At 35.8% G+C, this 25,391-nt stretch overlaps 1 protein-coding gene across 1 annotated transcript in view; it reads left to right on the top strand.

Moving 5' to 3' along the window:
- The window catches only part of SEC23A (SEC23 homolog A, COPII coat complex component), a 28,297-nt gene extending 5,399 nt beyond the window's left edge, over positions 1-22,898 (top strand). The window contains exons 3-20 of the mRNA XM_038138774.1: positions 143-200; positions 457-543; positions 1,707-1,943; positions 2,043-2,122; positions 3,013-3,157; positions 3,500-3,658; positions 4,428-4,543; positions 5,938-6,061; positions 7,150-7,230; positions 8,941-9,030; positions 10,297-10,403; positions 11,394-11,547; positions 12,277-12,354; positions 13,328-13,489; positions 14,933-15,019; positions 16,477-16,632; positions 17,216-17,281; positions 21,462-22,898. Of these exons, the coding sequence (XP_037994702.1) occupies positions 143-200; positions 457-543; positions 1,707-1,943; positions 2,043-2,122; positions 3,013-3,157; positions 3,500-3,658; positions 4,428-4,543; positions 5,938-6,061; positions 7,150-7,230; positions 8,941-9,030; positions 10,297-10,403; positions 11,394-11,547; positions 12,277-12,354; positions 13,328-13,489; positions 14,933-15,019; positions 16,477-16,632; positions 17,216-17,281; positions 21,462-21,551 (2,077 nt within the window). The 3' untranslated portion in view covers positions 21,552-22,898. The remainder of the gene's footprint in view (positions 1-142; positions 201-456; positions 544-1,706; positions 1,944-2,042; positions 2,123-3,012; positions 3,158-3,499; positions 3,659-4,427; positions 4,544-5,937; positions 6,062-7,149; positions 7,231-8,940; positions 9,031-10,296; positions 10,404-11,393; positions 11,548-12,276; positions 12,355-13,327; positions 13,490-14,932; positions 15,020-16,476; positions 16,633-17,215; positions 17,282-21,461) is intronic.
- Positions 22,899-25,391: the final 2,493 nt, after the last annotated feature.

Here is a 25,391-nt window from a genome sequence, read left to right as displayed (position 1 = left end):
GGGTATTTAGGAGAAAGTATATTTGAAAGAACCTTTTTAATGTCAGTGTGTTTTTTAAAGTTTTAAAGATGTGTATTCTAGGGACAGTGGAGGCAAATGAATTGTTCATGCTACATAAACTTTTCCTGTTGTATTTTTATAGCCAAGTGGATTATCGAGCAAAACTCTGGGCTTGCAACTTTTGTTACCAGAGAAACCAGGTAAGAAAAATAAAAAATGCAATATATAGAAATTATTTTTTACGAGGTGAAATGAAAACCTTGATTTTTCAAATTGCAGTTGCAAACTGAAATTGACAGCAAGAGCAGGAGTGTGCAATTGTATCTTCAGATATTGCATTGAGATTTTTTCCATAACAGCAATAGTGAATATCTGTTGAAAAAGGCTGCTTTTTTTTTTCCTTTGTAGAAATTATAATATTTTATTTTAATTTAATTTCTGTGTTTTTATCTGCAGTTTCCTCCTACTTATGCTGGCATATCTGAAATGAATCAGCCAGCTGAACTTTTGCCTCAGTTCTCCAGCATTGAATATGTAGTACAGGTAAAATCATTAAATAGAATATTGAACGTCTAGCACTTTGCAATATACAAAAAGAATAAATTTCGATTTTGCTTCTTTACTCTATTTTACTGGCTGTAAGTATTTATGTGCTTGTTAGTAGATTGAACATTGATGCCATCAGTTGGAAAAGGAAAACATTTTATAAGAGCATTAGGATGGCTTGTAAGACTGATTTAAAAAGAGAGTTCTCCTCTAAAAGTGATATTTCTATTAGGTCTATTTCTTTACAATGAGTTTAATTTGTGTTTGTGTCAGGAGGCTGCTTACCTCTGTTGCTTGCTGAAGGAATTTCAATTCAGATTTTGCTGTTCATTTACCTCTCATTAACCATTTGAATTTAAGTTTGTATTTGAATGATGAGTAGTTAATTCTAGTGCTGACTGGTTTAGAGACAACAGCTAATACATATTCAGTTCAGCTGTTTGAATTTTAATATTCATCCTTTTTCAGGATAGAGGTTACTTGAATAGAAATAAAAAATGGACCTAAACCTCTAAATTGCAAACATTTGCAATTTCAAATTTTCAACCTCTAAATTAATTTTTGAGGATTAAAATTTGTAAGACCTCAGTGAGGCAAATCATAATCTGAATCTTCACTGAAGTATTACAATTTTTAATGAAAGGAAGAGTGAATACTGAACAGAATCTGTACTTTTTATCAACTCCTGTAATGCAAAATAAATGGAATGTTTGCTTACAGTACAGCAAAATTAGTTTAGATAAAATAATAAGTACTCATGATCTCTAGAGTAAAAATAGGAGGTGAAATGCCATGGACTGTCATCAGGCTAGAATCTTTTATAATTGAATTGTGAATAGTTTTATTGGAGCAGTAAAAGGTCATTGTATTTTAAAAGATGTGTATAATTGGCTCATGCTTCAAAATTACTTGAAGTCCTGAAAGGATTTTTTCTTTTCTTCTGTTGTAAGCATTTAGTTTTTGTACAGACTTCACTTTGGTGGGGGTTTTGTTCTGGATCCTGATTACTAATTGAGAGACAGTTAAGTTAGATGGAACATTGACATTACTGGTATGATTAAAATTAAGACTTTTACAAGATGTGCCTTACTTGTTCATTTTTGATCCTTTAAATATTGCAAGACTTGTTTTTCACATGGTTCTAATTTTGTTTCTCAAAGCGTGGTCCTCAGATGCCATTGATATTTCTTTATGTTGTGGATACATGCATGGAAGATGAAGACTTGCAAGCCCTGAAGGAATCCATGCAAATGTCCCTCAGTCTCCTGCCACCAACAGCATTAGTAGGTCTCATTACCTTTGGCCGAATGGTGCAAGTTCATGAGCTTGGCTGTGAAGGAATTTCTAAAAGTTATGTCTTCAGAGGAACAAAGGACCTCTCTGCAAAACAGCTTCAGGTAATGAACAGAAGCAAACAAAAAGAAATCGTTAAGGTGCTAATGGTGAAATAGTCTGTAAACAAATTTTGTAATAAAATCTTATTTATTTGACTACAGGAAATGCTGGGGCTTACAAAAGTAGCTGTTGCACAAGTCGGTCGGGGTCCTCAGGTGCAGCAGCCCCCACCTTCTAACAGGTAATCTACTTAAAACATCTTAAACCACATACCTTGACTCCACTAATGTACTGGAAAACCTAAGGTTTATGATCATTATAAACTGACAGCCAAACTTCTTGGTCAGGCACAAATTTACTAGTAGACTGTTCTTTCCTACAGTTTGTACTAGGAAGAATTGACTCAATGGATAATAGAGTAATATTATCTGGATGATTTTTGGAAATGCTCTGAGAGGCACATTATAGATACATAAATAATAATAATAATAATAATGATTCTTCTGTTGACTGGTGTGCTGGAAAGTATTAATAGATGCTTCAGTGCCCCTTTTGCAGATATCCAGTTGTGCCTTCCTTTTTTCTCCCGCTTCTATTCCTCTTCCCTCCCCTTTGGTCTCTCATTTGGAAATCGCAGGCTGGTGTTTGATTTTCCTGTGTATTTCACTGTGACATAGAAGAAATTTATGAAATTATTGAAAGACAGTTTTGCTGTCTCCACCCTCTAAAAATTAGCTGCATATGTAGACTGCTTGCAACAGCACAAAAGAGATCTTACTATGTTAATTTTTCTCCTGATCTTTGATTGTCACTGAAGTAGGGAAATGTGTTTCTTTTTGAAATTCATAGGTCATCATCTGCTCTGTTCTTTTGACTAGTTAGGGTTCTTTCTGGATAGTAGTGCTATCTCTAAGTCTGAAAGTTTCAGTTTTGTGTGCTCTTTGCTCAACTTCTTAAGCTGAGTGTGTATGTAGTAATTCCAAACTGCTTTATTTTGATGAAGCTGGTCTGAATTCAGACCAGAATCTAGAATCAGACGTCTCAAATATATGTCTAATATATTGCTAGTGAACATTTGATAAAATTATTTAATAACTTAAATCTAAACTGCTTCCATGTATTTGTTTCCAGATTTTTGCAACCAGTACAGAAGATTGATATGAATCTTACTGATCTTTTGGGTGAACTGCAGCGGGATCCTTGGCCTGTTCCACAAGGAAAACGGCCCTTACGTTCTTCTGGAGTGGCCCTGTCTATAGCTGTTGGGCTCCTTGAGGTAAAAGCTTTAGCTACAGCTGTGCTAAACTACAGCTAGATAGTTTTCTTGCAGAAAAGCTTCCACAATCAATATGTAAAAACCTTACTAATCGATGTGTATTAGATTTGTAGGATGATTCTGGTGGATATCATCCCTTACATGCTTAGAATTTTATAGACATTTATATATTTTAATAAGGTAAAATTGAGACTTTGAATTACTGGTCGATTTAACTTCTAGGAGTGAAAAAATGCTGTTATTGTTACAATCCTATCAGTGCGATAAATACCCACATATCTAATTCTTTTGTTCAGTTTGTTGCAAAACCCAGTGGTCTTACTTGTCTTTTATTTCCTGCAGTGCACTTTCCCTAACACTGGTGCACGCATAATGATGTTCATTGGAGGACCAGCGACACAGGGACCTGGCATGGTTGTAGGGGATGAGTTGAAGTTACCTATAAGGTCATGGCATGACATTGAAAAAGACAATGCAAAATATGTTAAAAAAGGTACTAAGGTAAGAGACGGTCATGGGATCTCATACATATTCCTAGTAAGTAAACATTTAAATTGGTGGGCACTGTAAAATGCTATTAGTAATAGCAAATGTATAAAGAGGTGGGAATTGTGTGGTTTTGTTCACCGGGTTCTGAATAGTGGTATGTCTCAAGAATTTCTTCAGAAATTTCAGTATATTGAGTTAGGACTTGTATAGCTCACATTAAAGTTCTTTGGTTTAACTCAGAAATTTATGCGACCAAATGGTAAGGCTGGTGCTTCTAAGACAGATGCTCAAAACTGTCTCTATAGTGGGGGAAGGATTAGGCTGTAGAGTTTAGTCGTATCTAATTGAATTTAAAATGTACATTTGGGTTGGTGAACTGCATCCAAAACCTGTTGAAGTCATCTTGACTGATTATAATGGGAGCTTAAACAATTAGCTCAGTTGCAGACGCTTGAGATTAGAACAGTAAATTCAGTATCCAGAACAGTAAGTTCTGGATCTAGCACTAAATGCAGTTTAAAGGGAAGATGATCAAACTAATTTTCTAGTTTAAACAGCAACCACTGTTCTCTTTAGTGGGAGTCAAGCTCTCAGCTGATCAGGAAAAAAAACCCCAAGCTGAAAATTCCAGTCTTATTACCTTTAGGAAAAAAATACTTTTATGTGAATAGAATCTGAAAATGTTGTTTTAGAAAAAATTTGTGACTTTGGGATTTAATGTGAAGATGAGGAGAGTTCACATTGTAAATTGCTATGAACTGTATTTTCATCTTTTATTTAGCATTTTGAAGCCCTGGCTAACCGAGCTGCAACAAATGGTCATGTTATTGACATCTATGCATGTGCATTGGATCAGACTGGTCTACTGGAGATGAAGTGTTGTCCCAACTACACTGGGTGTGTGTCTATTTGTTTTTTTGTAGTATATAAAGATGCAGTTTAAAATTTTTAAGCAGGAAGCACTTGCAAACAATTCTACTACTAAAAAAAAAAAAGTGTAAGTAGACAAACTGTGATGGCTACATTGCTATGGAATTTTAGAGTGTCTTGGCCTCTGGCAGATTTGTCACTAGAATTTTTGGATTAATCAGAAGCGGGTTTGCTGTTTGCTTTTAATGTGATACTTCTGAGCCTTGAATAACATGGATATCTTTTAAACAAACAATTTATCAGATACATTGTTTCTGTCTTTCCTTGTGTATCTGTTTAAGTGGCAGGTTTCAGTAAAGATCAGGACCTGTCCTTATTTTTCTTGTTCTTCAGAGTGATATAAAACCCTCTGTTGTTCTTTCTGTCTTGCTTATGCTATTCTTTTATATATATTGTCATTTATAGCTTCAGCTGGTGGTTTAGGTGACTATCAGGTACAGCTCCTGAGTTTCAGGCCAGCTTGGCCATGCTAATCACTGCTTTTTTTGAGAGCTGTGTGTATAGCCTTAGCTTGGGAGCTTTCACTGTTCAGGATATCTATGTTTAAATTTGATTTTACCCGCATATTTGACACCTGCTCCTTTTCTGCAACAAACTCGAGTTGTGTTTTTGTTTATACTGTTTTGCTCTTTCTGTCTGCTCTTTTGACTCACCCTCTTTCTGTAGCCTTAATGTATAGTTTGTTTATTTCTTCTACAGCTCTTCTGTTTTGGTTTTGGCTACATCCTGCATACAGGGAGGAATTTCTGAATCTACTATGTCTATTTTCTTCTATTTTTTTAGTATCCACCTGGAAACTTCTTTTTGGTGTAATGTTTGACCTACTGACATATTTTACTGAAATGTTTTAATTAACATTTTTTGATTACTGATAATAATATCTCCCATTAATATTTTCTAAAGGCAGGGTATGATATTTCATGACAAGTGGCAACTGTTGCTGTTACTTCCACAGAATGTGGCTAAGCATAAACATAAATCATGCTTCTTGAGCACAGATTTAACCTGAAGTAATGAATGAACTAGATAAAATACCATAGTATGGAATAATAACTATCAGAAATAAAGACTTTGTATGACAGGATCTTGAGACATCCTTAGTTTTGAAAGTCCACTACAGTATTTTCTCAGTGAAAGATTTTGTTACATACTATAATGACCTTAAGATGCATAGGGCAAGAAGCTCACTTCAAACTTTCATCCTTAACATTGTAGCAAAATACTAATTTACCATTAGTCTATTTTAAGAAGGTAAAAATATGTCTCACAGTGAATTGTCTTTAGTTTCTTTAATAAAAATGATTATTTATGTAAGTAATCTAATTTAACTCAGGGGTTTTGTTTGTTTTGTTGTTGTCTAGAGGCTACATGGTAATGGGAGACTCTTTCAATACATCATTATTCAAACAAACTTTTCAGAGAGTATTCACTAAAGATATGCAAGGACAATTTAAGATGGGATTTGGTGGCACATTAGAAATAAAGGTAAGCATATAAAAATGCAGTCTGTTAGTGGAACAATGGAATAGGATGGCTACAAAGTGGAATCTTTGCACTTTTAAGGAATTTTTAGGAACATGCTAAACAGATGAATTAAGTTTGGCCTGGACATAGCTGTACATAGTCCTAGCTATCTTTCTGTAGTTCTGGGATTCTGTAAAGGTGAGTTAGGTATAATGGTAGTTCTTCTCACCTTGCATTCAATGTGAATATATAGATTTTGATGTCAGTGGTTTCTTGGTTTTAGGTAAGTCAGTTTCTCTGTGTACCCCAGGACAAATTTTCTTTCACTTTCCATCCTTATCAAAATCCATTCTGGCATTTTAACAATGTTGTTTTTTGCCTCCATCATTGTGATGAGCTTAGAGCTGAATATGCTGTAGGTTCAGGCACTGCCTTCCTTCATGTTTCTTGAAAAATATTCCAATCCCATATTGTAGAAGAATATGAGACTGTTTTCATTTTTGGTAAAATTCTGTTTAAATTTTTACTAATAGAACGGATAGTTCAACCCTCTTTTTTTTTTTTGTATACATATTGATGTGAATTTTGTTTAAAGATCCCAGAAAATGTGAAAAGGGAACCCCAGTTCTAGAGGGATGCACAGATCACTTCAAAGAGGAAAATTACATTGGAAGAACATAAATGACTAATTTAGCTAAATATGTTTAGGACATAGAGAAAGAATTCTTTATCGGGGTGTGTAGACTTATCTTACAGTACAAAGTCTTCAGTTTTAATCTTACCTTTGAATATTTTAATCCTTTCATTAGAAAGAAAACATTACCCCATGTACTTTCTAGGGTCCTGTGTTTATAAATCAAGCAGCTTTTCTTCATGTTTTAATTTATGTTCATGCTGTTAAGATATACTAATTAGTATAGCAAATAAACATAATTAAGTGTAGAAACTGAGCACGTGAAAAGTGTCTCCAGATGTATCAAGTATTATTATAACCTTTCCCTAAGGTGTCAGTAATGCAGTATGCCTTGAGATTTTAATTATCTAACAATAAAATGAGACTGAATTCTTAGCATGGCATGTTAATGTATATTTTTATTTGAAATATGAAGACTTCAAGAGAAGTAAAGATTTCTGGAGCGATTGGACCCTGTGTCTCTCTCAACTCTAAGGGACCTTGTGTCTCAGAAAATGTAAGTAAACTTCACTGAAAATAAAGGAAATGTCCTACTATGGAAAAATAGGATTTAAGATTTCTGAATTTGAAGACAGGCTGAAACTTCCATAAATGGAACAAAGGGATCACTTTATATAGTGATCACTATAGATCACTATAAAATCTATTTTATAGATTTTAAATTAAATACATGCAAGCTTACATTCATTACTAGGTCAGATTCAATTGTATTAGACCTTGCAGATGTCTTGTTACTTGTTTAGCTTTGTCTACTTGTTTAGATTGTTTAGATTCAGTTGCTTTAAAATTATTACACAAAAGTTATATGATGTAGCAGAAACCAAGTAGAAAATGAGTTAGCATGCTTTATTGTTAAAATCAGAGCTGTGTCCTTTTATCCAAAGTGAACCATAAAAATACATTTTTAGAAAGAGTTGACAGAAGAGGAGGACACAAGACTAGAAACATCCCTTTTATCTGAACTCTGTCTTTCCATTTCTGTAACTGTTTCACCAATTGCACATTTAATTAATTGATTGAAAGATCCAGCTATTGCAGGCTCCTGAAGTAATACCTTAAATTTTATTAGACTTAAATGATCACGTATTTTCTTATCAGATAATATTATTAACTTTTGATTACCAATAAAAAAACAATTCCTGCAAGTGACCAAAATGTCTTACATTTGAGAAGTCTCACTTTTGTTCCTAACAATCTGCATAATAGAGCACTTCCCAGTATGAAAATGCTCACAAATGGCCTGCTTTAATCAAGCACTTTTATTCCTTAAATTTTCCTAGTATTTATGACTGCATCTTTGTGAATATAAAAAATTCAATATAACCAGCATTTTTTTTTCTTGGTGATCTGGTACAGATTTTTCTTATTTCATTGACTATATTGCAATAAAATTAAAAATCACAAAAATAAATTAAAGGTACATATCCTTATTTAAGCTACATATCTATTTCATAGGAGGTAGTAGAGGTTCACTTGTGAGAACGTCTGTTGGCTTTGCAGTTACATCATGATTAATTTTTATTCCAAACCCCTTTTTGTTGAAATTATCTGAGTTAAAATTGAATATGAATACCATGACAGTGTGTGCAGCTCATTTCAGTGGTAACTGGACAAGTCCTCTAGCCATAACGCTTTCAAGTGAATACAGGCACAGTGACAATATTGCCAGCATAGTTTTCCTTAGAAGTTTTATTTCGTTTCCCTGTGTCCATTATGGATGGTGGATTACTTTATTTGGTTTTGCTGGATATTTATGTTGCCTTGATGCCAAAAAGGAATTGTCACTTGAAATACATTGCTATCTGTGTACAGTTACCTTGTTAGTTACTTGAGACTGTGTAACCAAGTAAAATATGGTAAGCTGTTACTTGAGGTTTTACTGCTGCACCACAGAATTATCATTCCACTTACATGTGCTTTTTGCCTCTGCTTAAGCAAAATCTGGTATTTTCCCGTTTCTGACTTGCTTTTTCTAATGCCAGCTTCTGATCTTTCTAATCTATGAATTATTTAAAACAACAATCTATTTTTTAAAAATTATTCTAATGTCCAGCACTGCAGTTGCTTTGCAGGAATGTTGTCTGAGGAGGTGACAGAGTGAGCAGGGAGAGTAGTTGCAAACAGTTCCCTGTAATGGTTAGATGCTATATTTCACAAGCCAGGAAATACTTCTGGTTTATAAAAGTATTACAAAATCTTTCTGCAGGAGATTGGAACAGGAGGCACTTGTCAATGGAAGATTTGTGGTCTTAATCCTACTACAACACTTGCACTGTACTTTGAGGTGGTAAACCAGGTAATAAATATTTGTGTACTTGTCTACTAAACGTAGTAATCTTATTTTATATGACTGTTGAAGCTTGTATTTTTGTGTGATTCCCCCAAGCACAGTAGCAGGGATAAAAATTTTGTTGTTTGACAACACAACATTTTGTGTTGTCAAAGTTTAGAGGTGGACATCATTAAGTAACTGCTTGATGATGGGCTAATCTTTTTGTATGTGATAATGACCCCTAAAGGACTCTACAAATTTTGATTAGAATTCATGATTTCTAACTCAAATTTTTTCTTTCAGTGTGTTACTTACTGAATGTATTTTATTTGCATTATGTGGAAGTGTTGTAATCTGTGTATTTAAAAATGCTTTTCAGTATTTCTCTGATGTTTTAGTTAAAAGGTAATTACTACATTGTGTTACATTTTAATTTATTGCTCAGTATTTGCAAGCAAAGATTAGTTTCATTGAAATGTATGAAGGACAAATAGTCTGGTTTCCTGTTTGCCTGAGGGAAAAGAGGATGTAAATATGAGGAGCAAGTGTGGTATTCATTCTCATACCATTTCTTATTCCAAGAAGCAGCTCAGGAACTGAGCTGACTGTAGTTTCTATATATTTAGTATGCTGTATTTCATAGTTTGTTATCTATTCAACAGTTTGAAAACTTGAACTTACATTAGCCAGGTTTTGATTTTACTTCTTGTGTATTTATGTTGGGCTCATTTTATTAGTAGCTCTAAAACTGGCCTAACTATTTAATGTAATAGTTGATTTCAACTCTCCTTCTCTTTTGAATTGTTTATATGGAATGTAAGCCTGTATTTTCACTGAGCAGAGTTTTGAAATTTCAGTTTACACCTGGTTTCCAGTCTTTGTTTTGACACTGCTATTGGAGATCCACTGATCAGCATTTTAGACTAGTAGTAGTTTTCTTATCCTGTAATTCCAGTGAGTCATATGGTGTTCAAATAGAATGTGGCAAAACCAGGAATTGTAAGGCCCCTTGGAAAACATTGTCTCTGTAAGGGCATGTGTAAGGAGAGAGCATTGGTTGCTTTAAGGATATCTGGTAAAGGCAGCAACTGCTTCTGACATCCCTTAACAACCTCCAGGTTGATTATCTGTGTGTAGTAAAGGTACTCAATGTAAAAAAAGCACCAGACAATGCATTGATATAACTTGGCTTGTCTATTGGAAAGAATTTTTAGTAATTATTTATAAATTTTCAAATTATACTATAAAATCTTGAGATTCTCTTTCATTTTCTCTTCCTTTTGTCCTTAGCACAATGCTCCCATTCCTCAAGGAGGACGTGGTGCAATCCAGTTTGTGACTCAGTACCAGCATTCCAGCGGACAGAGACGTATCAGGGTGACCACAGTTGCCAGAAAGTATGTTTTACTTGTGGTGAATAATTTTTGAAAAGTCAGGGTGTATATCTATATATATGCCTTTTACTTTGTAGATTTTGTAAGCAGTCTCTTGTTTGAGACAGTTTCCTCTCTTGTTCTGCAGACTGTTTTTTCTCTGAGAGGTTACAGTGGCTGTATAATGTTATTGTAGGAGTGCTCTGAAGAAAGCCAAGTGATTTTAGACAAAGAGGAAGCTTTGAATGAAATCCTGTGGCCTAAACTGAGGATATGTTTGGGATTAGGGAATGGCAAAAATCACTTCATAACTGGAGAATGCTAACTGCAGTTCAGAGGGATCTAAATACCTGATATTCCATGTATAACCTTTGCCTGCAGTTTCCTTGATTCAATATACTTCACAATTTTAGGACACGATGTTTAATATTTTGAAGAGATTTTTCAATGTGCAGTGACATTTATTTACTCTAAGCTGAAGGAAATCATTGCTTGGTTAATTCGATGGAAAATTCAGTTTATTGAAAAAAAGCATTGCTCTAATTGTTGGAAAGACTATATTGTTAACTTAATTAGTTGTTAACTTGTATTAGTAGAATCCTGGTGACTGATGAAAGGTCTAATTAATAGTTTACTCTATAAATTAAAAAGAACTAGCAAAGTGCACAAGAAAATTGTTTATGTGGGAATGTCTGATTAGATTAGTGGATGGTGTTTTCTGTAGCAACCTTTCAGCACTAATTTAAAAAAATATGGTATGTGTTCTATTAGTGACATTATATTTTATTTCACTGGTTGCATGGCATCTGTACAAATAAGGAACATTTCTAATTAAAGAATGGTTAACTGGGAGGCTGCTCATTGTATCTGCCTAGTAGATTTTTTGAAGCTTCAGCATGAGTTAGTTAAACTGTTAACTGTTAAGGTTTCTTTGCCTTAATTTTGAAGGGATGTTTTGAGGTTGGATTTTTTTCCTTTCACTGTGATGCAAAACCCTGTATTTTTATTTTGCAGCTGGGCAGATGCACAGACCCAGATTCAAAACATTGCTGCATCTTTTGACCAGGAAGCTGCTGCGATTCTCATGGCTAGACTGGCAGTGTACAGGGCAGAGACAGAGGAGGGCCCTGATGTGCTGAGGTGGCTGGACAGACAGCTTATACGACTGGTAAAATGAGCTGTACTGAGTGACTCAGATGGCTTTCTTGTTTGCAGACACAGAAGTGACTACTGTTCAGTGATAGTTTCTTTAAAAATAACAGCAAAAAATTAACTGAATGCTTAATTTCCACGTGAAGTTATACAGAATTAACAAAGATTTTATATTTTAAATTTAAAAAAGAGCAGGTGTATTTTTAGTTTATTTTTCATGTATTTTTATTTGTTTCCTCAACATACTGTAATTGCCAGGAATTAAGAGAAATTTTAGCATGTGATTAGCAGAAATTACAGTTTTCTCTACTTTCTGTTGTCTGTAATGATAGTGTAGAGTAAATATTTTTAGCAAAAAAAAAAGGGAGGCAAAGTACCTAGAAAACCATATGGATTTTTTTTTTTAAAATTTTGAAAGGTTCAATTTTCTGTCTGGTGTTTTTAATGTATTTTAATTTTTATTTGTAAGTAATTAGTTATTAATAATTTAATTTTAAACAATTTCTTTGGGGGTGTTTATTCATCTAAGTCTGCTTAGTGATTTTAGAGGGAAAAACAGCCAACATACAAAGTTCTTAAAGCTTCATATGCAAGAAATCACTGCTTGTTAAAAAGAGAACTTGTGTCAGTGTTTTTGCTAGGTTTCTGTTCTCAAAGTTGCAAGCACCACAAGTCCTGTGCCTGTTAATGGCATGACCATGTAAGTATATTTCTTAATGTAGATTTTCTTTCTTGTTTACTCCAGTGTCAGAAATTTGGAGAATATCACAAGGATGATCCAAGCTCTTTCAGATTTTCAGAAACATTTTCACTTTATCCACAGGTGAGTTTGTCTATAGGCAGGTTTGTCTACAGGGATGGAAGAGAATGCTCAGTGAAGAAAGAGTCCTTGTAGCACTGAGTACAATAAGGCATATCAGGATGAGCAGACCCCCTGCCCCTAACTACTGTCTGGCATTAGGAGAATCACTTCTGTTGTCTGTGCTGCTGTGTCCCCTTTTGTCCTCTGCCCTTACAGTTAAATATGTAACCATGTATATTTTTTGTTTCTCCTACAATGAAATCCTTATCTCACCTGAATTTGTAATTCATATAATGACACTTCTAAAAGGGCTGCTCTAATGAAGAAATTCAGACAACATGAGGAAAATAAATGGATTTGCTTATTGTTTCTCTCCCATATAATTTATGATACTGACCAGAAAAGAGACACTTCTCTGTGAAGAGGACTTGATCTTGACTGTATTAAACTTGGAATAGTTTCTTTGCCAATAATCCTTTCTGATAAATTTCTCCCTTCTGATAGCTCCAGATACTTCACTTTTGGACTCTTCATGCACTTCCATGATATTTCTGTTTCATTTACATGTTAATATGCCTGTAGGTGTTAAGTGTTATGTAGTGATTGAATCAGCAGGTGGAGAATTTGTTTCAGCAATGAAAGCATATGCTTTTACTAGCATAGTTGGACTTTGCTGGGGTTAATGTTCTTTTTTCTGTTCACGTGCTATGAGTTACTTAGTTGTAGAACAGCAGCCTCCCTCATAGGAACAGTAGAACTTAAAGGAATCATTTCACAGCTGCTTTGTAGGTTTACCCATTCTGATACCTCTCTTCCTGTCATGGGAGTGTGTAAAAACTAGCAAAGGTGCCTATAGAGATTCAAAATGTTAAACGAGTTGGAATTCACTTTTGTTGTGGCCTTGGTATCATGCAGTTTGTGGAAAATATTTCTCTCCTTGTACAACTATCCTTTTGATCTGTCAAAGTTCAAAAAAGTGGTTCTTGTTTTGCAGTTCATGTTTCACTTGAGAAGATCTCCTTTCTTACAAGTTTTTAACAACAGTCCGGATGAGAGCTCCTACTATCGTCACCATTTTATGCGTCAAGATCTAACCCAGTCACTTATCATGGTTCAGCCAATTCTTTATGCCTACTCTTTCAATGGACCTCCAGAGGTATCAGTAAAATAACTCCATAGTGGGTTAAAAGGTGCTTTGTTGAGAAAAAGGCGATTGCTGTCTTCACTGTTAAATGTTATAAAATGTATTGGTTTCAAATTTATTGTATGAGAAGTAACATTCATTTAATTTAAAGCAGCTATGAACAAGGCATATATCAGAATTTTGATGTAGCAGTCTTGAGAACAAAAGTCACTTTGTAAAGAGGTTATGTTTTAAATCTAAGGATGGTACTTTTTGGTTAGTTTTTGAGAGCATTTTTTGGTTTTGTGGAGCCAGGATGTAATGTAAACAAACAAAAATGATTTTATTTAGAAATGTACTTTCACTGCTGCCTGAAAGAAAAGTTGAGGTTTTTTTTTAAATGTACAAAATTTCCTTGATTTTATTGCCTTAATCCAAAGCTTCTAATTTTAATATGATTCCCATTATGTGTAGATTTAGTACAGAACCTTCCAGCTGACCTTGTCATGGCACATTCTGTATGAATCTAAAATAAAAAGCTGATCTTCCAAGAAGCTTCTGAAAGAAGTGTCAAGCACTTCTTTGTGTCAGCAAATAACGAAAGTAGTCTGTTACAAAAAAGAGAGTGAGGCAGTGAAAACAAACATAGTAGTCAAGGATCTTGGCAGGTTGTATTTTTAACTTGTTTTAGAATTTTTTTTTTAGATTATTCATGAGGATATAAAAAAAAGACTTTTATAAGTGGAGTTCAAATGAAAGTAATAAGGTGGTTTGTGAAGAGCAGCTTGCAAGACTCGCATGGATGAAAACCAAGTAGTTCCATTGGTGATTGAGAGATAAATATGATTCAACTGGAACTGATATCTCAGTGTAGAATGAATAATATTTTTCCTTGATTCTTGGAATAGTTAACATTTTTGTTATCTCTAGTAATACTGATTCAGTTAAATTATATAGCACTAATACAGTGTCAATACCCTTAAAAAAGTGACTGAAAACCTTATATTAGATTTCATAAATCATGAGTATTTACTAAATACAGTATTGGGGGATATATATGCACAGTAATAATATGCTGCAAGAACAAGATTTTAAAACCCCAAACAACCCACAAAAATCTTAGACCTGAATAACTGCTGAATCCTTATGCATTGAAATACAATTCAAATTAATGGCATTGTATGGGTAAATACAGAGGTACATGAAAGACTACTAAAGTGCATAATAATGAAAGGGGTTTCAGCTCTTGAATAAATTTTTTATTACTTTCATGAAGTTTCAGATATAGAATCAGGTAGGATAACTTCAGAATGAAATTGTGTGGGTTGCAGATGTGTAACATGAAAAGGAGCAAATATGGAGCTTTAGTAAGTGATTGAAAAAGTTCTTAAGTTGCTGATTAAAAAATAAGGCAATGCCATCTGATTGCTCAGTTCTGCATCAGTTGATAATTTTTAATTTATTTTTAAATCTTAGCCTGTTCTTCTGGATAGCAGCAGCATTTTACCAGATCGCATTCTCCTTATGGACACCTTTTTCCAAATCCTTATTTATCATGGAGAGGTAAGAGTTGTTATTTCTTACACAAATACTCTTTTCTGTAAGAGTGCTACCTTATGGAAATCACTGGAAGTCAGGCTCCAGTTCTCATGCACCTCAGTTCTTGACCCTCTCATCTGCATGGCTGACGGCAGAGTCCTAGTTTGTGTTTGTAGTTTGGTAGTTTAACATGTCTATATGCAGATACCTGACATGACTTGACATCTTGGTCCTGTTTCTTATGACGAGTTTGAGATGAATTAGCTTTAATATGCAGAGTATTTTTTTAGATCAATATTTTTTCAACTTTAGAGAGTGTTATACCCTGCCTCCCCCTCCTCCCCACTTTTCACTCATTTATTTTAGACCTTTAAATTGGTTCTTCAGGGATGGGTAGTCAGAACACCAAGTTTATAGTTACCCTTTGTCTGTACTGTCCTGGAGGAATGGAGCTGCTCCTGGCATTTTGGTAGATAGACATTCCTTAGTAATAAAATTAAAGTGCTTGTGACTTGTTACTGCTCTGCCTCCCTGGAGGAATTGAGCTGCTGCTTTTTACTACTTTGCAACTGTAAACGGTTCATAGCTGAGAATTTGAAAAATACTATTTTGGATTATGTCCTTATAGCTGCACTGATAAAAATATTTACTAAACTTCAGCACTTCTTAAGTAGCAGAATATTACCTCATTTTTGTAAGGTGCTGTCAGTAAGCAGCAGTGGTGGGCTTCTCCCTGAGGGAAGGGGAACAGGGGCTGAGCATCACTGCAAGGCAGGCAGGGTCTTGTCACTGAGGACCTGTCCCCACTGTACCTGAGCAAGGCAAGCAGAGCAGCTGTGGGCTGTAGCCAGAGTCAGCCTTCAGTCCAGATCACCAGACAAGTTGATGGGGATGAGGCAGCTCCAAGTTCTGGGGGGGTCCAGATCAGTAGGTACATGGCCTGGTCCAGGCATGTAGCTCAGGCAGGAGCCAGGAATGAGACCCTCAGTTTAAAAGCAGCTGCCAAGCAGAGGAGGGGGGAGCCCCTGCTGAGGGTCCCTCCAGGGCTTTCCTAGCAGCTGCCTGTGTGAGTGAGCTGACCTTGAGCAGCCACCTGCACTCCTAGAGGGTGGGGATGTTGTGCTACAGACTCTGAAAGGTATCAGTATAAATACTTATTTCTTATATGTCATAGACATGTCTATTAGAGAAGTGTAAATAATATCTTTGGCCTCCTCCAAACAAAATATTTGCCATATAAAAGATGATGTAATAAGAGGAAATACAGATAGACCACAAATCATTAAGAGTTTGAAAAAAAAAATGTAATAGCATGTTACCTGCACATCTTGGCTTTTAAAATTAACTTGCATACTATAGGGCAGAAAGGGATGAGTGATAGAAAAGAGGCCAGCAATGGCACATTCTCCTCTGAAAAGACCTGTGTATCCTCTAAGAAAGTTTGGTGAATCAGTTCTAAACTTTCTTTCCCCTGTCCCCAGACCATAGCACAGTGGCGTAAGTCGGGGTACCAGGATATGCCAGAATATGAAAATTTCCACCACTTGCTACAAGCTCCAGTAGATGATGCCCAAGAAATTCTCCATTCCAGATTTCCAATGCCCAGATACATTGATACAGAGCATGGAGGAAGCCAGGTATGGTGAAGTGTATATTGTATAATCTTGGAAATGATATGTTAGTAATTTTGTGAGATATCTTTGGTAGTAAACATCTGTTTCTCTGCTAAAATATACATAGATTGCAAATCAATGTTTTGACTCTTAAAGCTTTTACAGAACAAGATATTTAATAGTAGCTTTCTCCCTAATTTGTGAATCCTGCTATGTATTATTATTTTAATCATACTGCCTTGGACTCTCAGATTCTCTGTGTAAGGTGTGTAGGGCAGAAAAGACAGTACTTGTCTGGGTCTCTGAACCAATAGCAGAATTACTATTGGTGTCATTTTAAAAAACTTGTTAATTAATGTCTTGTTGATATTCACATTTGCTTTGCTAGTGCTTGAAAAAGACAAAAGCTTACTTTGAGCTGCATCAGAAAGTTGTTAGCACTTCATTAGAGCTGTGCAGTGGCTTTATTTGCAGAGGTGCTGTTTGCAGTGTCTGTATCTCCGGATAATAGAAATGACATATTTCATACATATGCAATTTTTTTCTGAGTGCAGGAAAATTCTGTTTGAGAAGATCAATTTCTTGTCTTGGTTTTATTTTTTTAAAGGCTCGTTTCCTGCTTTCAAAAGTGAATCCCTCTCAGACTCATAACAACATGTATGCATGGGGACAGGTGAGTGTGAATCTGCTGATGAAGCTTGTGTACATGATTTTTTTTCCCCCTATTTCAGAAGGCAAGTGAAGTGGCACATTATGTACATATAAGTAATAATGCAAAGTTTTTGAAACTGAAAAAGAAATGCAGTTTTAGTCTGATGTGACCAAAATTACAGAAGTTAAGAAAACAATGGGCTTTATTTCTTCAGACAGAAATGATCTGGTTTACTGTTTTAAGCTTCTGTTTGGCTGCTTTGATGTCTAGCCTATATTCTTAAATAGTGCTGTCTTAAGACTATGGGTTTGATGTTTGCCTGACAGAGCCCCTCCAAGAACTTTCACTGAAACAGTTTTGCAAAGTCAAAAGCAGGTATTTTGTTGAGGCAACAGATAAAAAGATTTGGAATAGTCACTGATAAGTGCACTTGCTGCCTTAGGACTCAATATTCTAAGGCTAGGCAATGGTTGATTAAGCTAAGTATACAATTTACAATTCATTAAGCTTAACTTCACCAGTAATTAAGTTTAGTTTCATTCTGCTTAGTAGCAGAGATGCAGATCTTCCCAAACAGTGCTTCTGCTTTGGAGCGGAAGAGGAGCAAACCCATCAGCCTGTCTGAAAGGTAGAATCATATTCTTGTCCACACCACGGTGGAATTAGAATAATTTTATACCTGCTGTAGTCAAATAAGATGTTCCCTGTTGCTGCTGTGAAAGATGTAAAAAGGGCAGCCACTTTATCATTTTCATATTGGTGGGTCTGTTTTTTCATATATAAATGAGTGACAGTGAGGGTTTAGGCAGCTTTGGTCAGGCTGAGCTGTCTTGTGGATGAAAATTGCTCAAGGGCAGTACAGTAACACTTCGGTGTTGCTTCTTCCACCTGGCTGAGCCTTTAGAAAGGCTGCTTGACCTGCTCCTGGTGGCCCTCTCTTTAGGTCAGCATGTTGCAGCCTTGTGTTGTTATCTTCCTGTCCACCTGTATCACAGAGCTTTAGACCTCATCGCTATCAATACCTTCAAAATACTAGAAATGAGAGTGCTTTCCACACGTGAAGTCTAAGGGACTGTTTTGCAATAGGGGAAATAAGTTTTGAAGGTAGTTATAAGCAAGAACTGCCAAATACACCAGTGCCAGTGTACTGATGTTTTCCAAAATTTCTGTGGCCTGGTTGACCAGGAATCAGTTTTCAATTCTTGTCTTTAGGAAGAAAGTTATGTTCAGAAGTTAAACATCCTATGGCAGCTTGTATTCTTGAATGTTGCATCTGTGTTCCATGATCACCTACATTTACTTTCTATAGTGAGTAAGTGCTAGTGCAGTGTCATCTTCTCATGCAAATCTAATGGCATCAGACATTTGAAGCTACATCTTAACTGTGCTCTTGGAGTATTTTGCTAAATGGTGTACAGTACTGAAGTCATGAGTGAGGAATCTCTGTAGCAGTTTTATGGCAGTCACTTTGTCTAGTAAGTTTTATCAGGCTACATTTTCATAGGGATGAATTGGTTCTAATGAAGCTTCTGGCAGTGAACAGCACTGAGGTCCAGAGTGAAAATACTTGAAAATTTTGTACTGAGTCAGGTCCAGCACAATTTGAACACAAATCCCAAAGTCTTTTGCTTCCAAAGTTGTTAATCTAACCAGCAGTTTGTTAGTGCTTCTCTTCATCATGTTTCCCCTCAACGTACACACACAAGCTGTAGTTTGGAAGGTCTTATTTTTAATTTAAACATTACCTGGAATTTTTTGAAGTTTCCACATTTCCAGCAGTACAGGACAACTCTTTTCTATTTATTTAATTAATAAGCAAATGAAACAGTATTTCTAATGTAAATACAAAAAAAATCTTTAACTGATCTGTAAGATAATTTTTCGTGCTGGACAGGTGAGTCCGATACATCTTGCAAAAGGTAGCTATCCGTTTTAATGCTGAAAAGAATTCATTTCTAGGGTAACATAAGAAATGGTGTATTAACCTCCCCCGGGGCACTGCAGTGTGTGTGCTCAAGGTAATATGCTCTTGTATTTGCAGGTTTTTTGTGAAAAAAAAAAAAGTTGAATCAAGTACTGTTTATGAAATGAGAGATTTTGTGTTTGGGAGAAATTTAAAACTGATTAACTGATTTGCGTTTTGCTCTTTTCTTCTCATGACCTTCCTGGACTGTTTCATATTTTATTTTGTGCACAACTGAAAGTCCACATTGACCTGAAGAGGGCACCCCCACACCACTGAAAACATGTTTCAGGAGGTGATGAATTGCCTAGTTTGGTTTTTAATATTCTGGATAAAGATTTTCTTTGAACTTAAGCAGGCAGGTGCCTTAATAGTATAGAAAGCATTTTCAGAAAATAATGATAAACTTTTTGTGCGTCTCTATTATGTGGCTGGTGTTTGAAGATGCAGTTGAAATTTTCAAAAAGGACCTGTGAGTGCTGATTGACAGTTGCTGAACATGAGTCAGTGTGTGCCCAGGTGGCGAAGAAGCCAATGGCACTCTGGCTTGGATCAAGAATGTTGGGTCCAGCAGGACCCAGGGTAGGGATTGTCCTCCTGTGCTCAGCACTGGTGAGGCCGCACCTTGAGTCCTGTGTACAGTTTTGGGCCCCTCACTGCAAGGAGGACACTGAGGTGCTGGAGTGTGTCCAGGAAAGGGAAATGGACCTGGTGAGGGCTCTGGAGCACAAGTCTTGTGAGGAGTGGCTGAGGGAGCTGGGGGTGCTTAGTCTGGACAAGAGGAGGTTCAGGGAAGACTGAATCACTCTCTACAACTACCTGAAAGGAGCCAGGTAGGAGTTGGTCTCTTCTCACAAGTGACTAGCAATACAGAAAGAAAAAATGGCCTCAATATGCCAGAGAACATTTAGATTGGATATTAGAAAAAATTTCTTCATAGGAAGAATTGTCAAGCTTTGGAATGGGCTGCCCAGGGAAGTGGTAGAGTCACTGTCCCTGGAAGTATTTAGGAATTGTGTAGATGTGGCACTTAGGGACATGGCTTAGTGGTGAGTTTGGCAGTGCTGGGTTAATGGTTGGACTCACTGACCTTAGAGGTCTTTTCTACCTAAATGATTCTATGATTCTTATATAAGAGAGCTCAGACTTAGCATTTGACTAGCTTGGAAGTAGAAGTTTAATCTCATCTTGCTGCCATCAGGTGATAGCTAATTTAGTGCCTTCCCTGAGAGTGGCTGTGTATCATAGTGATCCAAGAAATCTTCCTGCACCAGTTCTGAGCATCCTCATTAGGACTTTTGTGTCTGTGTTTTGGAAGACTTTATAAGAGTTCCGACAGCTCTGGTTTTATTTGGAAATATGGATGCTTAGTACCTTTGAAAAGGTTGAATTGTTGAGCTGTACAGGAATTCTTGCTGTATCTGTAAATGGAAACAGTGGTAGACTGGTCTCAAAAGACTTAAGGGAGTTACTATGTAATATTTGCAGAGTTGCCAATGTTGGTTTATTTTGACTTTGTTAAATTTGTTTAAAAGTGGTTACTGAAACATGACCATTTTGAACTTCTTGGAATTGTGAAATTGCAAGAATGCACCCAAAAGGTTTTTTCAGTTCTTTTGTGATCTGATTGCTCGTGACTTTCAGATGCTTTTGGTCTTTTTCTGTGGTGGTACAGAGCCACAGGAGAGAATAGACCCACCTCTCTTTGGGAAAGCCAGGTGATCTTCACTTGGTGTCAAATCAGACCCTTAGGGGATTTGTTTCCTCCTTTCCCCATTTTGATATGTCTGAGCTTCACTGACAGATACTGATTTGTTGATTGTGTCATTTGCATATTACTGTTTCTCTCCTTTTTGCTCTACTGAGGTAGGAATGATGCAGGAATTGTGCCATGGAAATTTTATTTACACGTACAAGCTTGTAAGTTAATATTTGGCAGCTGTCAAAAACTCTCAAGTTTTGTATGGCTGGTGTAAAGATCTTGCTATACAGCAAGTCATTGCTCTGTGTGTTAATGGAAGAGAATGTAGTTGTGGTTTATGCTTGAATTCATGTAAATGTATGAAAATTTATGTAAATGTACAGTCTGCTGGGTTTTTTTGTTAGAATTTCAGCAATGATATGCTTCTAAGATCTTGCTAAATTTATAAAATGTTATTCAATGGAACATATTGTGTCTTAAAATCTTTTTCATCACAATGTGTATAATCAGTTCTCTTTTTTTCCTTTCTTTCATAGGAGTCTGGAGCACCCATTCTTACTGATGATGTCAGCTTACAAGTATTTATGGATCATCTGAAGAAACTCGCTGTCTCAAGTGCTGCCTGAAATTCTGCAGTGCATTCTGCAGATAAACTGCAGCCATATTTCAGCTTTTTTCTCCTTTACCCTTTTCCATGTCTCTCTTGACAGAATGCTCTGATATGCACAAGCTGCCTGACTAGATGTAAAGCAGTGTTGTTTTCAAAGAAAAGCTTTGTTATCAGCAAATGTTTTAATGTGAACTGCAGTTTGTAAAAATTACAGGTAGTAGATTAAGTTATAAGCAGAGGAAAAAGAACAGTAATTTTGATTACTGTGATGCTATAATTACTTTGAGATCATTTGCAACAACTTTGAGATGTGATTTCAGTTTCTTGTTTAAAATGGTTGAGGTTGATTACGCTCTGCAGTACAAAGGCCCATTGAACAGTAGAGGAAATCTTTGGTGATGTCTGGCTTTCCAGACTGCCATGTGATTACTTTTGTTCACTCAATCTGAGCCTGAAGTGAACAAAGCAGCAACAAAAAGCCTATAAGAATAGTATTAACTCAGTCTTTTGATTTAGGCTGATGAACTTCTATTTCCTACAGAGATATTACTGTTCATGTGTTGTTTATTTTAGGGGTATTTAATTTCAAGTATTTCTTCCCATTTGTCCTGTTTGATTCTTTGGTAACAGAGTTTTTCTTTATTTCAACATAAAGAATTTGAACTAAAAACATATGAACTCCACTGTTGCACAAAATTTAAATCCACATGTATTTTGACCAAAGTATCTATTATCAAACACAGTAACAGGTGAATATGCTAAAAGTTAACACTTTCAGCTTGAGCTAAGAAGAAATCCTACACTACCAAAATGAACTAAGAGAACAGGCTTGATTTTTGTCTTGGTAAGTATAGTTAAAAATAAAATTTACCTTTTTTATTGCCTTATAATGTTATTACACTAATGCATGACACTGCACATCTGCTTTTTGTTTCTGCATCTTTTTTTGTTATGAATTCAACAGGCTTTAGTTCTTGTTGAAACAGTATTACATAGAATATGATGTCATTAATTTGATATTTAGTCCATACTTGATTTTTTTGGGGGTGGATAAATTAGTAGGCTTTCCCATTTACTTGTTGAAGTTTACACATGAAACAGATGTTTACATAGGTAATATAACATTTTGACAAGCAAAGATGTGAAGTGTCGTAGTGGGCAATAAAAAAATGTGCCAAGTCTAAAGGAATAGAGCGTTCATAGGAAATTCAGTTGTTTATTAGTGTGATAAACATGAAGATGGTTTTTCTGTTTTCTGTAAATTCTTAAAAACTTGATTCAATCATTTGCTCTCCATTTCTTTGATCTAAATGAGATGAGCTCCTTTTGCCTCAAAACAAATAAAATACATGTTTTTCTCTCACTTTTTGTATTTATTGTGCTGGTTTCTGTCAGTTCTTGAAATGAACTGTGGAAATAAGGTAGTAGTGATAAAATTTAGAATAACTTCACTTTTTTTGTTCTTGTAATGATTGGTATCAAACTAACTTACAGTAGTTAAATTTACTTACAGTACTTAAATTACTTTACTTACAGTAGTTAAATTAGTTAACTAATTTTAACTAGTTAACTAATTTAAGCTAATTTAAATTAGTTAACTACTTTAACTACTTTTTTGTAACACTAAATATGTCCAGTTTATTTGATAGTTAGGTAGTTTGCCTAATAAATCAATTAATCACCAAGTCATAATGAATGGGGTTTTTTGTGCTTTACCTCCTACCCTTTAACCAGCTTTCACCTTTTAATAGTTCTTTTTAATCCAATTTTTTAGCAACATTAGCTTATCAAGTATTTAACATTGCCAAAGACTTTCTTGAAATCCAGATATGTCTGATGTATCACCTTTTTCCTCCTGCTTATTCACCTCTTCCAGAGACTCTGTGGTTAGTGAGATGGGATTTTCCTTCTTAAGAAGCATGTAGATTCTTTCCAAAATGTCCATCTCTATCCATAGGCTCATAACTCTTATTACAGGCTCTGCAATTTTACCAGGGATTGAGATCAGTCGTTGAGATCAGACAACTTACTCATCAGTCTGTAAGTTGCAGGATTCCCTCAACAGCCCTTTTTGTGGATGAGAATGGGCAGTGGTCTGCCAGTCATCTGGCACAGGGACTGTGTGTAATGATAGTTACAAGTGTTCACTGGCACATCTGCCCTTCCATGTGTCACTTCCTTTAGAACTCCTTAGTGAAGGCCATCCAGTCCTGGTAACTTGTAACATCTCATTCATCTACTTGATCCAATACCTCTTGCACACTGGCATAGGTCAGGTGAGGTACAGTAGGGGAAGGAAGCCATTTGCTCACTGAGAACTGGTAGACATTTTAAATTAATATGTTCATAGGGTTGTGCTATGGAAGAAGGTGGTTTTAAAAAGTTATTTGGTTTCTTGGTGAAGAGCTTCTACCAATCTGCAATATTCATGACACTCGAAGTTGATCTATTTGTGATTCCTTTGAACATTTGATTTTGGCTGGAAACAGGTCGGAAATCAGATGAAGAGTTGGTCAAATGTTTTTGAAAAAAAAGACTTGGAAGAGCTAACCTTCTGCAGAACAAGGGTAAAACAGTGCTGACTGTTCTGTTAAGGACTGGCAAGTTAAAGACTGAAAATTATCCATGGCAAGTCAGAGGTATAGGAACAAGGAGCCAGGTGCTGGTTTCTTCATGTTGTTAGGCAGGCTGTGAGTTTGAGAACTGTGCAAGATCTGTTCTTGATCTGAAGTTCCTTACTTGACATGTGTAAAACTGAAGCATTGCCATCTGGGAAATACATTTGTCTCAGAGAGCAACATGGGAGATTCTGAAGTTAAAATTTTGCCAGGATCATAAAATCAGATGGAGCTCACAGCAATATAGCAGCTGTTCCTGTTCTTTGATGTTCTTGCATCTGGTCTTAGGACATATAGAAAAGCACATTGTGATTGACAGTGCTTACATAGTGCCTGGTCTAAGAGGTGCTTAGTTCTAGCCTGCTGCCTATTTCTCTGCACGTCTTTACAGGCTGTGCATACTACACACCCATCTCAATTTTTCTTCTCTTTCCTGTGCTTTAAGTCCTGAACTTGAGTCCATTTATTATGGACTATGGCATATATGTGTATATGCCATTAATGTGTTTAGATAGCCCACAACACAAAGCTCCTATTGTCAGTGTCTTAAAGATGAGGTAAAAGTTTTCTGGACCTTGTAAGTGTGAGAGCTACGTTTAGGAAGAGAAATGGTGGTTAATTATTTTGAAACAAGCCATTTAGAGCAATAGAAGCCATAATCTAAAATGTGGATGATAATTTAATATGTATAAAAACCTTTAAACTCTGAAGTATTTCTGACTGGACCTCAAAACTAGAGTCATTGCCATCCACATAGATATTAAGGTGTGCTGGAAAGAAGGTCAGAACATCTTTGACAGTACTCTGTTCTTTCACTAGCAAGACATCAAGTCTCAGCTGTTTGGTTTCTTGCTGACTCTGAGATGTTGTGATAAATGCCCTGGCTTGGCCTCTTGGCTGCTTCTGCTTCACAGGACTGGGGCTGGTGCAGTCAGTATGTTAAGAACCTTTGGAAATACTTGACAACAGTAACTTAATCTGTTGCCATACAGCTTCAGGATCTCTCTCTCTTTTTTTTTTTTTTTTTTTTTTTTGAGAGTCTAGGATTGTTTTTTTTTAGCTACGCTCAGTTTCGTATTTTCTGGGTTTTTTAAATATCAACTGTTAATAATTTGCTTTCCTCTTCCTGAGGAAGAAGTACTGGATTGTTAGATTGTAGATTGTCTTCTCTTGCTTGGATGGGATAACTCCCAGGTTTAGACACAGATTTAAGAAGGTCAGCCAAAAGTTGATGTTAA

This window comes from Motacilla alba, chromosome 5 (assembly GCF_015832195.1).
Source record: "Motacilla alba alba isolate MOTALB_02 chromosome 5, Motacilla_alba_V1.0_pri, whole genome shotgun sequence".
NCBI lineage: Eukaryota > Metazoa > Chordata > Aves > Passeriformes > Motacillidae > Motacilla > Motacilla alba.
Note: the sequence above shows the minus strand (reverse complement) of the source record. Positions and strands in the feature narration are given on the sequence as shown.